The 14,650-nt window shown below is 43.8% G+C and overlaps 1 protein-coding gene across 1 annotated transcript in view; it reads right to left on the reverse strand.

Moving 5' to 3' along the window:
• DISP2 (dispatched RND transporter family member 2) overlaps nt 1–14,650 on the reverse strand; it is a 216,913-nt gene that overhangs the window by 95,446 nt on the left and 106,817 nt on the right. The window contains exon 3 of the mRNA XM_069208587.1: nt 334–457. Within this exon, the coding sequence (XP_069064688.1) occupies nt 334–457 (124 nt within the window). The remainder of the gene's footprint in view (nt 1–333; nt 458–14,650) is intronic.

Here is a 14,650-nt window from a genome sequence, read left to right on the forward strand (position 1 = left end):
ACCGGTGTGGCGACTTTAGGGTCTATTGTAAGGGCAAATGAGATGCTAAAGAAAAGAAACAGATGTCACAATAATCTTGCTTAGATGACACTAGTAAATTTAGCAAGGGATTAATGGTGTGAAAAGTGAGTTTCAATTTTAAAAATATCAAGAAAGCAACAGCAAGTTTTGGCAGTAATGGATATGAAAGCAGTGAAGTTGCCTGTGATGGAAAATTCCATTCCTCTTACCTACTCTGAAGGCAGATAACCACGTTTAGCATATATCATTATATTACTGCATATTTTATAAGGCCGCCAAGTCTATGTACATATTTGCACTTCAGAGACTCACCATTAGAGGCTCAGAGAAATCTGGAAGGTGCCCGACCAGAAATCCAGCCAAGGTACACACTAGGACCAACAAAGAGCACAGCCCCAATACAGCCATGGGCCATTCTGCAATCACTTGGGAGTAACTGAAATAAAAGAGAACACAAACAATTTCAATATTATCATAAAACGGACACACAACATAACTTATCTATAACACGTGTTCTCCAGAGATAGATTCACATGTGGCAGAATCACAGGCCACATATCGCTTCATTAATAAACTGCAAGAGTGTGATTTGAGTAAGTGCCTGGCAGCAGTAACTATCTGAAACCTGGCCAATATTCGACTGCCCTTCTACTAAGTAAAGAGCAAGTTTTCGCCACTCAGTTGAAGCTTGCAAAATGTTTATACTGCAAGCCTAATCTTGCATAGATCACCATTATTGGACTACTGTAGTTCCTGTAAATTGCTGTTTTGCTTATGCCTGCGGTAACCATGTTGCTGGTTCAATCAGAAATGCCTCTTAACAATGGAGAGCCACAACAGAAAGGTATTCACAATCAGTACTTAATTTGTTAAAATAAAAAGTGAAAGGCCCAATGTTTTGTTCAGAAGTCCGTGGCCGCCGCTATTAAAGATCGGGTGCCGGATACTAAGACTGTATAGTTTTGATTCCATCTCATTCCTCTTTAATCCGCCACCACTCCTTGCCTATTTATCTAGCTCCAGTAGTTCCTTTTTATCCCTGACTTTTCCATTTGCCACTGTTTTTCCATCTTTCTCTTCCTCCTTCTGTACCCCTGTTTCGTTTTTCTTTCCCTTGCTGTGGATCACATTTTTCGAGGAAACGTAAGTGCGGGTCTCCCAAAATGAGGGCCAGCAGGCCTACATGCAACCAGCAGCTCAGATTAGGCACTGTTCACAATTATGTAGTCTCGCAAACAGATGGTGAACATTGGGACTTCTCTATGAACAGCATTAGGAAAGTTTGGATTTTAGGCAGACAACCCCCTTGTACAATATGCATAAAACATATATGGGGCTATTCACAAAGGTGGGTGTACAAATGTACTACTTCTGGCTATTCACAAAATCTGAGTGTAAAATTCCTCAAACACTTACATTTACAAGCTTAGACCCTATCCCCGGAAACAGGAGGTCGAGCCAAATTTGGAGTAGTGTAAAGTTACTACTGCCAAAAGAATCACAAGTAAGTCTAACACCACATATGTCCATCACTGATACTGCAACATCCTCCCATTGCCAAAAATTGAAGCAGGGACTTAAAATAACAACCATAAGAAATAATGGTGATTTAAATTATTTAAAACCACTACAAATATAAATAAATATAATTTAATGTTAAAAAATATGCATATAAAACATACTTACTTTTTATTTATAAAATATTTCAAAAATCTCTTTTTAAAGTAAAAATGAATGAAACATTAATGTTTAGTAAAATATAAATAAAATATTCTTAATTCATTCTGTACATCACTTTTAACAATTATTAATGCATAATATAAAAATCTTTCGGTGGGAAACAATTTTTTTCATTTATACTTCAGAAAAATAAGTTTAATTTAATGTATTTTAACTAATTGAATATTTAATTCACAATTAAGTTAATAATGTTGTACCATTTTATAGTTTGTTCTACGTTTAAACAAAAAATATACAACTATTTATAATAATATTTAACATAAAAATAATTGTAATAACTTTTCCAAGTTTAATAAACTGTTTTACTTTTTTATACTGAAGTAGACACATTATTTTTTGTTATGCATTTATAATTAATAAACCTGAAGTATATAATTAATTAAAAGTAATTAAATTACTTTTTTTATAGAAATTAATGTTACACAAAATTTTTAATTCAAAAGAGGTTGTTCTTAAAAGTTAAGAAACAATGAATAAATATGTATTAATTATCTATTTTCTATACATTAACTTATATTTATTTATATACTTTACTATTTAAAATAATTTAATTTAACTTGCCATTATTTCCTAAGGGGTTTTATTTTAAGTTCCTACAACTGTTATTTTCTATGGGAGAGTCTTTCTTTACCCATGACTGGCCATGTGTGATGCTGAACTTACTTCAGTTCTGAGCCTGAGTGAGTTTATACTGTTTTGGGCCCCTGGTGTAATTGTAATAACTCTACAAGTGCAGATTGTGTATAGACAATAGTCTTTTGTGGGTGAGAGAACGCAGAGAGGGATTAATGGAGGGAAACTAAGAAAGAAACCTATGGTACAATGACAATGGTGTACTAAAAAAAAGAGTCTCTGTTTTGTACCTTCCTGGCACAAGAAAGAGCAGCCACTATGGATTCTGGATTCGCATTAAATTGAGCACCTCTCACAGTCCCATGCCCCAGTCATGTGCCGACATAGTTATATTTGTGGTTGATACCAATTTTGTTTCCCTCAACCTCTCTGATTATTGTGGGTGTCATTATTTTTTTTAATCATTTAACAGTTTATTGTAGTCTGATGTTATGTGTGATATATTACTCTTACTCATTGTTTTAAATTATTATCCTCTAGGGAAAATAGTGATCTTCTTGGCTGCGCATATACTTTTGTAGAATAGCTATGATATATACATGGGGTTGGACTTGGCCCTCTCTGCAGGGTGACCCCTACACATTTTGCCTTCACTTGTCCTGTTTTCTGAATTTCGTTTTTGTTGTCCGAAGGACTCGGTGCACTTTACTACTGCTAACCACTGCTAAGTGCTTGTGTTCTCTCCTTGAAACATGGTTAAATTGGCTTACACCCAATTGTCACATTTCATGTACTTATAAGTCCCTAGTAAAGTGGTAGTACGTGTACCCCGGTCCTGTAAATTAAATGCCACCAGTAGGCCTGCAAGATGTATTGTGCCCCCACTACAGTAGGCACTTAAAACTTTTCCCGGGGCTGCCATTGCAGACTGTGTACAGTTTGAAACAGCTAATTTGACTTGGCAATATAAACTTTTGCCAGACCTAAACTTTCCTTTTTAATACATATAAATCACTCGTAAATAAGCTCTCAACAGCCCATAGGGCAGAGTGTATCTAAAAAGTTGGATATATACTTTTAAGTTTTACAGTGCAATACGGTACTGTGCTTCCCTACCTAACTTCCTACTGAACTGCTTACTGAATGTGCTTGTGTCTCGATCATGTTGGACTTCATTTTGTTCTGTTAGCTAACACTCCATTGTATCTTTTTTAATGTACTGAGCTGTTATGCTCTGTAAAGTGCTCTGATACTCCTGGGGTCAGGTTTGTGTTATAGAATACTGCAAATAAATAAATAAATTAAATCTCTTGGTAGTGAAAAATGGTTAAATGTGTGTTTAACTACTGTGATGTCTACCTCTCTCATAGGATAGCTTTGGGCTACCTTATTACATTTAAAAAGCGCTAACCTTTGATTGGGAGCAGGCAGAAATAATATGTTTGGTCTCAAATGAATTGTAATATAAAATCCTTTTTAATGATAAATTGCCATTTTCTTGTCTTAATCATTTGGTGTCTGCAGCCTGTATCCCGGGTAACATGGTTGTCAATAGAGTTACAGTTGGCTTTTGTGCATTCCTCCCAGAAAGTGAGACAAAGGGGGATTAGATGTTGCCAGGATGGGAGGGTCAGAACTACTCCCTGCCCCACTTACATTTCAAAGGGGCTGCCTCCAGTACACTAAAAAGGAACGTGACACCAGTCATTTTGTTACCCTAGACCTTCTGAAGCCTGTGTTGCGGATGAAGGACATTTCCAGAACCAGATATGGGGAGAAGTCTTGAAGTTTCTCCCACTTCAAAGGTTGGCACCAGGTGTAAATAGTAGACCCTCAGACCAACTTTTAATTTCACTGACCGACCTGCAGAGGAGCCCCAGAAGGGCTGCCTTGTACTTCAGAGGACTGCCCTGTTCCTAGAAGCTTGTCTTGTACCCTCAGAGGACTGTCCTGCTGCCAGAGGCCTGCCTTGCTGCTTGATTCTAAGACTACCAGAGTGACTCCAAGGGCTAGTAAGATGGCCTCCTGTTCTGAGCTACACGGAATCAAGCTCCCACAACTTTGAACCTGCACCTGGACCCTGCCTGAAGTGAGTTCTGCCCTCCAAGTGGTGCTCATCAGTCCTGGACTGTTGGAAGTGGTTCATAGTACGGTGCTGGCACAGAGGCTAAGTGGTTCCCTCATGTGCATGGGGCAAAAAATATAAAGAAAAGTAGCAAGAAGCAGAACAAAGTCAGATAGGAAGGCATTGAGACATTATGGGGGTCATTACAACCCTGGCGGTTCACCGCCAACAGGCTGGCGGTGCTTCCAGGGGGGATTCCAACCGCGGCGCTTCCGCCACTTTTGTCCCGGCGGGAGTAATCACGAGTCCCCCTCCTGCCAGCATTTTCATGGCGGTAAGAACCGCCATGAAAAGGCTGATGGAAAGGGTAGTTGCGGGCCCCTGACATGGGCAGTGCAGGGGTCCCCTGCCACGGCCCGTGCCGCTTTTCACTGTCTGCTGTGCAGACAGTGAAAAGCGCGACGGGTGCAACTGCACCCGTCGCACAGCTGCTACACCGCCAGCTCCATTTGGAGCCGGCTCCTATGTTGCGGCCGAGATCCCCGCTGGGCTGGTGGGCGGAAACCAGGTTTCCGCCCGCCGGCCCAGCGGGGATCTCATTATGGCCGCGGCGGGAGTATGGGTGCATTGGCAGCCGCCCGGCGGTCCAATCTTGACGGGCGGCTTCAGCCGCCCGCCAAGGTTGTAATGACCCCCAATGTTTCCCATAAAGATGTTTTAATGGCCACTTGGTCCTTCTGCAATACAGCCCCTCAGTCAAGCTACATACTGAACTGCTTACAAGAAATGTGTACTGATCTCCAATATCTCATGTTACTCAGCAGGATGGTCATTTTCCAGCAGTGCTGAAGTAACAGATGTGCTGCATGCACAACAGGCTCAGAAGTAAACCAAGCAGGTAGGTGCACTGGATAGAGTCGATTGATTGAAACATAATGTAAGAGGTCATTCATTTGAGATGCTTTTCTTTTATACTATGTATCACTTCAATGCTTCTGCACTGAGAAAGCCACAGTGTACTGTGTCTTGGTGGTGACCAGCACTTAGCACGCAGGTACTGCTCTGCTATGCCTTCTCTAGATTTTTGTACCCTGGAATTCATAGAATTCTATCCCAATTGCATGACCCTCAATGCACTCTACATCTTGAAAACCGCAGCACCAAACAGTTAACCAGTATTCTACCTCTAGTGCTCAGGCCTCAATGCATTTTTCTTTATACCAGTCCTTCGTTTCCTCACAGAAGAAAAACAAGAAAGAAGGTTTGTGCCCATACTTACCTAGAATCACAGAAATCTGTCAGACTCCCTTCTGCATCGTGGGTTGGTGCAAAGGTCATGGTTTTAAATGTAAATGAGAAGTATGTAAATGTTACATATACTTCCCTATGTAAGATGGCATCAACTCATTGCCTGTTAGTACATAAACTCAATCAAAATGACAAAGTAGTACTTCTGGTATATGATTGATAGTCTAAATTATATAATGAACAGCACATCTGAATCAGTTAATCTCCACTACTTTAGTGTCTGTGTTTGCTGGTGTTTGCTTCTGGTACTTTATGTGACGTCCTAACTACTTACCCTTTGTATTCTTCTTGATTTTGGTTCTTCAGCCCAGATCTGGAATCTACCAGCCACTTTGCTCCAGAAATTTTCCTCCAAACATAGTCAAGGTTCCTCTGAAAGAAATATTGCTTTTTCCATGGGACCAGACTGACCATACTGAATCTTTGGTGATAATTACATCAGACTGATGGCAAAGCTTTTTTCTAGTCAAAAGAAAGTCACAAAGTTCTTGGCATCAAGATTGTACAGGGATTGTGCTGGTGTTCTTTCTGCATTGGACAATACAAGCAATGATATCTTACGTTGAGAAGACAAATCAAAAAACTTTTATATTTCTGGAAAACAGTTATATGCCTTGCAGTACCTTGGTCTTTAAAATAAACGATAGGACAGGGTCTTTATTTACTGGAGCACATCTGTGATGAGGCATGGTTGTTGGGCTTCACCGAGTTCTACTCTCTGGGAGAAATAAGCAGCGCAAACATTCACAAAGAGCGACTGCTGTCTGGGAGATCTGGCCACAATTTTCAAAGGAATCAGAAGTACACGTGTTGAATCAAATACTGTTGGTGCTGGGAGAAGGTGCAAACATTCAAGGAGTATAGGGCATATTTAGACACAAATAAAATAAGACTCACTCCTCTAGCAGAGATCTGGGGCTGTTCTATGCAAATGGTGTGCTTTCCACATTTGCACCATGAAGCACATTTCAAAAGGTGCCCTGGGTGCAAACAGGGACAGTGCTCCATATTACAATGTGCCCAGGGAAGCCGCAAACTTGCACTGCCCTCAGGGGATATCTGGGAGGTCCACTGGACCCCCTTTCTCCCTCCCCTTCAAAGGGCTGTCTTTAGGAGGTGCACTGAAAGTACACCATCCTTCTGTGGTGCACTTTCAGTGTGCCTTCTAAGGGTATGTTTGCCTGTGCACCCCTGTCCCTAATACGGAGCAAGCACAAAGGCAGAGTGACTCCCTCATGAGGGAACGCTGTCCCATAATAGCGCTGGGGCTACATGTGCATCAGCACTTTACTGTAGTATTACAGAAGTGGATACACAAGCATCTACGGCCTCTTTACTAATAACATTGTGTTGTGGGGGACACACAAAGCAGATGCACATGCCTGTTGTACCCCCTGGGTACAATGTTTAATAAGGCCCCTGGAGTGATGAAAGAGGAAATGAAGGAGCAAGACTCATGCAAAATGTATAGTCTATCTAAAACAGTAACCAGGAACAACAAAATGAAGTATGCATTATCAATGCATGCAAGGAGAGTACACAACCCCCGTAATAATGCATATGATACTCATAACCAACAGCATTTTGTCCTCAAAATGTAAAACACGTATAGATCACATGGTAGGATTGAGGGGGAGTAGATCAATTCTGGCATAGAGTAGTATGACAACAATCAGAGCTGATCGCTTGGTCGTTTGCTCCAGGACCACAGCTTTGTTTGTTAGATATAGAACCATGTAAAAGGGCCAAGGAGCAGTTGAAAATAGTAGAGGTGGGTTCACTCTGGTGATGAGAAGAATGGCCTTCCTCCATTGACAGCCCACCAGCCTAACATTTACAAATTAGGTACTAGATTTAGTGAAGTGGGTAACAGTTGAATGTGGATTCAGAAATGACAAAATTAATGCCTATGACCTTGCAGTGGCCACTTTCGATATTTCATTCAAAGATGAAGATGATTGACTGAAGTACCTTGTTAACATTTTATATCTGTAATAGTAATAATATTATGAAATAACAGAAAAGGTGACACTTTGCATAGATTGTAGAAGCATCATGTTGTAAAGTGTACACTGTCTACTCTGCATTTTTGTTATTTTCTTTCCTTTTCGTTGTTACTTTCTTGGCTACATGTTGAACCCAAATAAAAACATTATTAAAAACTTTAGGAACGGGTTGTGTACAAGATGGTGCTGGGCTAGCTGTGCTTTCATGGAGCTCTACCGCCCGCTTTAGAAAAGCTAACAGATGCGGAGTGTTCCGGGCCACCACAGCGACTCAGCATTCTGGGGGAAGCACCCAGCACACACTGAGCAGCAGCATTGCTCCTCGGAAGCTGCAATAACACCTGCTGGAGAGATCCTCAAACCCCGGGGAAGTGCGCCAATGCCACCAAAATGGCAGCCGCCACAGAGCCTTGATCCCTACGGCCCCGGCAGGCTGCACTGAATCGCTCCTGATCCTCCCTCAAGGGCTCCAGGTGCAATAGCGGTGAGACCTGCGGCAGTGATTGGGCATGCCTTGTGGCTAAAACTCTGAGCGGAGTGCAGAGGTGAGGCGCTGAAGCCGGCCCTAGGCCCTGATGGTGACAGTGGTAATGGAGGGTTGGAGCGGGCCATGCCATGCTCTAAACGATTTCCAGCATTCTTGGGGCCACTGGAAGCAGCGAAAACACTCACCAGGTGGCCCTGGGACTGCAGCACAACGCTGAGAGGCACATGCAAATAGTGATGGCAAGGCATTTCTCTTCAAGGCCCCAAGAAACAATTCACAGAACTGAACCTACTGGTGCGGCAACGGGCCCAGGCATCATATGGAGAAGACTAAGGGGGCGCTGCCAGGAGGAATGCCAGCGCACTCACTGACAGTCTCATAAGTTGGGGTTAGACTTTCCGAGGCTGGGACCTCGCTGGGGAGATAGAGTCATAACTGGAGAGGCACTTCTCAGTGCCCCGCATGCCCTGGAGTGGCAGCCCCCCCCAACAGCACTCTTGATCTCTATCCACAGAAGGAGTACTCACTGAAACGGCGGTCCCAGAGAGCTTTGGGCTCACCTGGGCCCCATAGACTTAACTTTAATGGGGTCTTGGCCCCCTACCTCAATGCCACATCAGGTGGGACCTGTGGTGCAGATGTGCCCCACACAAACAGAGAGCTGGGGATATAACTGTTAGAGTCAACATCCAGGGGGCCTTTGTGCTGTGGCTGTGCGAAGGCCTTCTTTCCCCTCCCCATCCGCCTCGTAGCTGAATCCCCGACCAAAGGGACCCTCTAATTATAAAGGAGTACGCTTTGCTATTCAAGGCAACAGTGATCAGTGTTTCCTCCCTTCTGACCATCATCAAGACCACATTGGTGGACCCAGTTTATCACTACAATGGCCACGCACCGCAAAAAGAAAGACACTGTTTCGAAGAACATGCTTAGTAAACCCTCCACCACAACTTCGGGATGCCTCACCTACACTGCCCTCACATGCAGCCGCTATTACCCGGAGACCCCCCCCCAGAGGAGGAGGCACCTGTCACCCATGTCTTTTTGGAGACCCTGTTTGGTGCCTTGAGAGACAACATTGCTGCCCTCAAGCAAGACATGAAGACATGGTGGTAAATGTCAAGGACATTACGAAAGACCAGGGAGACCTGGACGAAGAGTGGTCACCTTGGATCATGGTAGCAGGTCACAAGAAGAGGAACTCAATGACCATCATCGTGAATTTCTAGAACCGCGTGAAAAAAATAAAGAATTGCAATACCACCTGGAAGATCTTGAAAATAGATCACAGCGTTTCAAAATCAGAATCAAAGGGGTTCTGTTGCAAGCAGATTCTGGGGAACTGGAGGACTAAATCATCCACTTGTTCCGTCATGTGGCTCCAGACCTAGCAGACAAGGACATTGTTTTGGATCACACCAATACAGCGAGCCGACCATTTAAGTCCCCTGGCACGCTGCAGGATATCCAAACTTGCTTACACCACTACCATCAGAAAGAAGCCATCATGGCAGTGGTATGAGACCAGAATGCTATTACCTTTAAGGGAGCAATAGTGTGGTTGTTCCAAGACTTGTCTCCTACAGCGCTACAGCACCATAGGGCACTTCGAACCTCCACAGTGTTTCCACAGGAGAAGGGGATCCGGTATAAGTGGGGCCACCCTTTCCAGCTTATCTTCTTTTGGAATAATGAAACCCACACTGTCTGCACCGTGGCGGAGGTCCATTCCATACTGGGCTTTGAGACACCCCGGGGGGGAGGAGGCCAAACACCCAAAGCCATGAAACACATCATACTCCTCCACCAAGTCACAGCGCTCCTCACAATCAAGAAAAAGTACATTGCTAAACCCATGTAAATGGAAGCCGCAAATAAAGAACAGCCTTGCTACACCAACTCCAGCACCGGGACAGCATATCACACTCTGACAGCGATTACCAAAAGGATGGACTGCCTGTGCTTTACCCGCCAGACACCCCAGCCCAACTCTTGAGGAACCCCCTGGTCAGACTTATCAATTCTGGCATAAAGTAGTATGACAACTATCAAGACTTGCGGTGGTTAAAATTACCTTCCTGCCAAGATACTGTACATTTAATTAAAGACTACATATGTGCAGGTAAATAGGTGCACATGGCAAAGAAACAAGCATCTCTAGCTACTCCGGAGGATGGCTTGGGTATTCCCCACTTGACGCGGCACTACCAGGTGGCACAGCTCAGATAGTTAGTAGAATGGTCCAGGCCCCGCACTGAGAAGTACTGGTGCTTTGGAGACCAAGCAGTAGCTGGGATCCACATCTGGAAAGTGCCATGGCTTCCCATGCCACACTGACCACCAGGGGTTTATATTTCCCCCATAGTTAGGGTGATTGTGGGAATCTGGGACATAGTACAGTTGTCACAGAAACTCTCCACTCGCATATCACCACAGACACCAATAATGGGGAATCCCGACTTCCTGCTGCCCCTTCAGAGGACCACATTCTCACAATTGCAAAACACCAATAGCAAGAGTGTGGGTGACCTGTTTGATCAAGATGGTCCTATGGACCTTGCACAACTCCAGTCTAATTATGGCATTCCTCCTAGTGGATACTGCCAGTATGTCGCCATTAGACACTAAGTTACACAGCCACACATACCCCCAGATGCCAACTGACCCCTCACACCTTTTGAGAAATGTCTCCTCACCTGTCACATGGACAAAAGACTCCTCTCTGACATTTATACCTTACTTAATGCCCCGTAAGCTAAAACTAAATCCCTAGCACAGCAGCGATGGGAACTAGAGTGTGAACGCCCTTTCACCCCTAGTAAGGGACAGACAATCTGCTTTGAGCCTGCACAACTGCTTGTAGCACCTTTGGTAAGGAGACTTTACTAAAAATTTTGCATTATTGGTATTACACGCCTGCTAGATTAGCTAAATGGAAACAGGATGAGGATTATGCCTGCTGAAGGCAGTGTGGACATCTAGGCACACTGACACATATTCTCTGGCATTGCCCCAAAATACAATATTGGATGGATATCCTGGTAGACATTAATGAGATGTATGGCACTGAGCTACCCACGTTCCCCAGCTACATTTTGTTGGGCCTCCCCATCGCACTAACAAACCCCTTATTATTGGTGAGAAGGAAGGCTATCACCCTTGCCCTCTGTGCAGCAAAGCAAGTCATACTGTCTAAGTGTGGTACAGATAAGCACCGACACGGCTGGATTGGTAACATAAACTATGGGAACTTCTTGGCATTCAGAAGCTGATGCGGTAGTGGACCACAAATTACCACAATTTGACAAGACAATGGAACCCTGTATATGGTTTCTATCTCAAGAATTTAGGCAAAAATCTATGTATCCCACCTCACACAAACAGATCATGGTTCTGACTGGAGCGTAGAGGTGGCGCCCTAACCTCTGCCCTCTACCCCATGGGCTGAACACATGCATTACCTAAAACCAGGAGTTGTTGTGTAGGCCCCTACGCCCACCCCCCCTCTCCCTGGCATCTCTCTTTCCTATCCTCTTCTTCACCCCTGCTACTTTCCTCTCTTAACTCTCCCCTCCGTCAGGTTAATCTACTTTTCTTGCTACACCTCACCGGCCTACGGATGTAGGTGAGGAGTTTGTTATGTATTTTGTTTTTTGAAATTCAATAAAGCAGATTTAAACCTAAGAACTTTAGGAACTATGGAAGAATGGGTCCTAAAAATACACCTAGAATTTTGAAACACAGTGAATCTTGTCAATAGGCTGGGGGTGTATTACGCTAAATATTCTTGTACTATTGTATGAATGCAGACATCTACGTTTGCATATATTCATCAGCTCAAAGATACACTGGATCTGTTTCACCAGTACAAGATTCAGTTGCCACATTCATTTCAACTATGTGAAAGTAAACATTGATGTCCCACTTGTTTGAAAAACCAACAAAGACTTGTCAGTTTTAGAGATAAGTAGCTTTTAAGCAATGAATGTTACACATTTATTTTAACAAAACGTAAAGCAAAACAAACAATTGCCTCACAAAGGAAAAAGGGCTTATTCCACATGACAGTAAGAACCACCTAATATTTTCCAGTCACTATAACAGAAATTGGTGGCGGTTTTCCGGAAAACCTAGAAGCCCTTCTAGAGCAGATTGTAATCAATATGCATTGGAATTCTTAAACTACCGTACCAGGTTTAGAAAGGTGAATTGTGTGGAATTGTACTTGCACATCCTAAAAATACACCTTGTCTGCTGGGATGCTTTAATTGAATATTAGAGATGCAAAGGAGTGTGAGTTCTAAATTTAAGTGGCCCAAGTAAGAGCTACAAGGATCAGGTCCATTCAACACTGCAGATTTGTTGAAAACACCAGGGCTCAAAGGGACAGGAAAAAATAAAAAGTTCCTTGTTGTATTCTGGTAGTTCTAATTTTGTAGGTAAAATTATTTTAGTAGAATTGTATTAATGTGCATACTGTTTAACTCTATGAGAGTTCTGGTTCTGGTACTGAATCTCTGACGGAGTGGTAGTTGGAGATCTGAGTCCAGACTCCTGGGATGTTCGTTGGTGGGCTCCATCTACTTATGGAAATAAACTTAACCACTTCACCTGGACAGCTGTCCACAGTGTAATTACAACAACTTTTTTTTATAACTCTGTTTTATTGAATTTATCAGAAACAACCAACATAAAAATACAACAGACAGTGCATTTTCATATGAGAAATCTGAATGTCCATTATTCTCCTGGGCGGAGGCTGATGAAACCTGTAGGACATGGGACATCTCCGAGCAGACCAGCAATAACCTTCTCCCTCCCCTCCTCCAGGACCTCATATGTAACTAAAGCATTTATACACCTCATTTACAGCATACCTCTTTTACCACAGTTGGTTGTCACTTATACAAATAGTATAACAAACCATGATCAAGGGTCCCCATCTGTGCTCCAATCAGAACCGGAATCCTGGGTTCCAGTGAAGCGTTCTAACAGTGCACTCCAGGCCATTATGTCTGCCAGTACCCCTTCTCCACTGCGTGTGAGTCTCATATTTTGTTCTTCGGCTACACCCCATTCCAAAACATCACAGGACCAGTAAGTGGGGGATGGGCTGCGCGTACCCATCCAACCCATAGCCACCCTTTGCTTAGCCAAGACAATAGCAAGCTGAGTGAATCTGTAAGGGATGCATCTACCCCGAGGTCTCTGTATGATACCCAAGAAGCAAGCTAAATGTGTCGCCTCGAGTCCCAGACCAGTGGCCCGGTCCAACTTTCGAACCAACACCCACCAAAATTGCTGTACCTCCCTACAGGCCCAGGCCAAGTGAAGAAAAGAAGCACCCGTCTCCCCACATCTAGGGCACCCGTGCCCTACCTCCTTCGTAGAGTCCATCTTATTAAGTCAGACAGGCATGATGTAAACACGATGGCCAAAATTAAAGTGCAATAACTTAAATCTGTGGTTACAAGAGACCGTGCGTACCAGCGATATAGCCAAATTCCACTCCACATCTTCCATGGGGTTCTCCAGATCTCAATCCCAGGCCCTGCGCACTGCACATTCTACACCCACGCTATCCCCACGTAGCGCTCTATAAAACAGAGTCACCAAATGGGAATCATCTCCCCAATTTATTAACCAATGCAATATCTTTGATGCCACAGGGGCCACCGGAAACCCGGACCAGACCTCTTGAGCCACACTCTCAATCTTGGCATATTGCAAGAACTGGCCAGTGCTCAATCCAAACGAATCACACGCTTCCTGAAAGGAAATAAACTCACCATTGGGATATATATCACCCGTCAGCAAGCCTCCGTTGACATGAATGTGTCCATTTCCCAAAAGGGGGCTAGACTCCAAATCTTCAGTTCCCTATCAAAGGGAGCATGTCGGAGTATCCTCTTAACCGCCTGTTACTGGGTCCCAGCTGTATTCTTGACCAGGTAGCGGACAGGAGTTACCGACCTACCACCTGACATCAATGCATGCACCAGAGCCTCATCTCCCAACATGCCCGCAAACAGCCGCTTCTCCCAATTATCTGTCTGCGTCATCCACTTAGCAGCATGTTGTAAATGAGCCGCATAATAATAGAGTCTAATATTAGGGAGTGTCAAGGCTCCATCTTCCATATCCCTTTGTAACGTGGACAACGCCACACTGCTCCGGCGGCCAGCCCAAACCAGGGAGATCAACAAGCTTTCTAGACGATTAAAAAGCCGAGCCGTCAACGGAAACAAGGAATTCTGGACCAGGTAGAGACACCGCAGCAAAAACACCATCTTGGCCACAGCCCCCCTTCCCATCACAGATAGAGGCAGCCTATTCCAGAACGAGACAGAGCGCTCCAACCCCCTCCCCACCCGTTCCACATTATGTGTCAGATGTGCCGTTGCCGTATGTGTAACCAATATGCCCAAATAATGAAAACTTTCAAGTTCC

Source organism: Pleurodeles waltl, chromosome 9 (genome assembly GCF_031143425.1).
Source record: "Pleurodeles waltl isolate 20211129_DDA chromosome 9, aPleWal1.hap1.20221129, whole genome shotgun sequence".
In the NCBI taxonomy this organism is placed as follows: Eukaryota; Metazoa; Chordata; class Amphibia; order Caudata; family Salamandridae; genus Pleurodeles; species Pleurodeles waltl.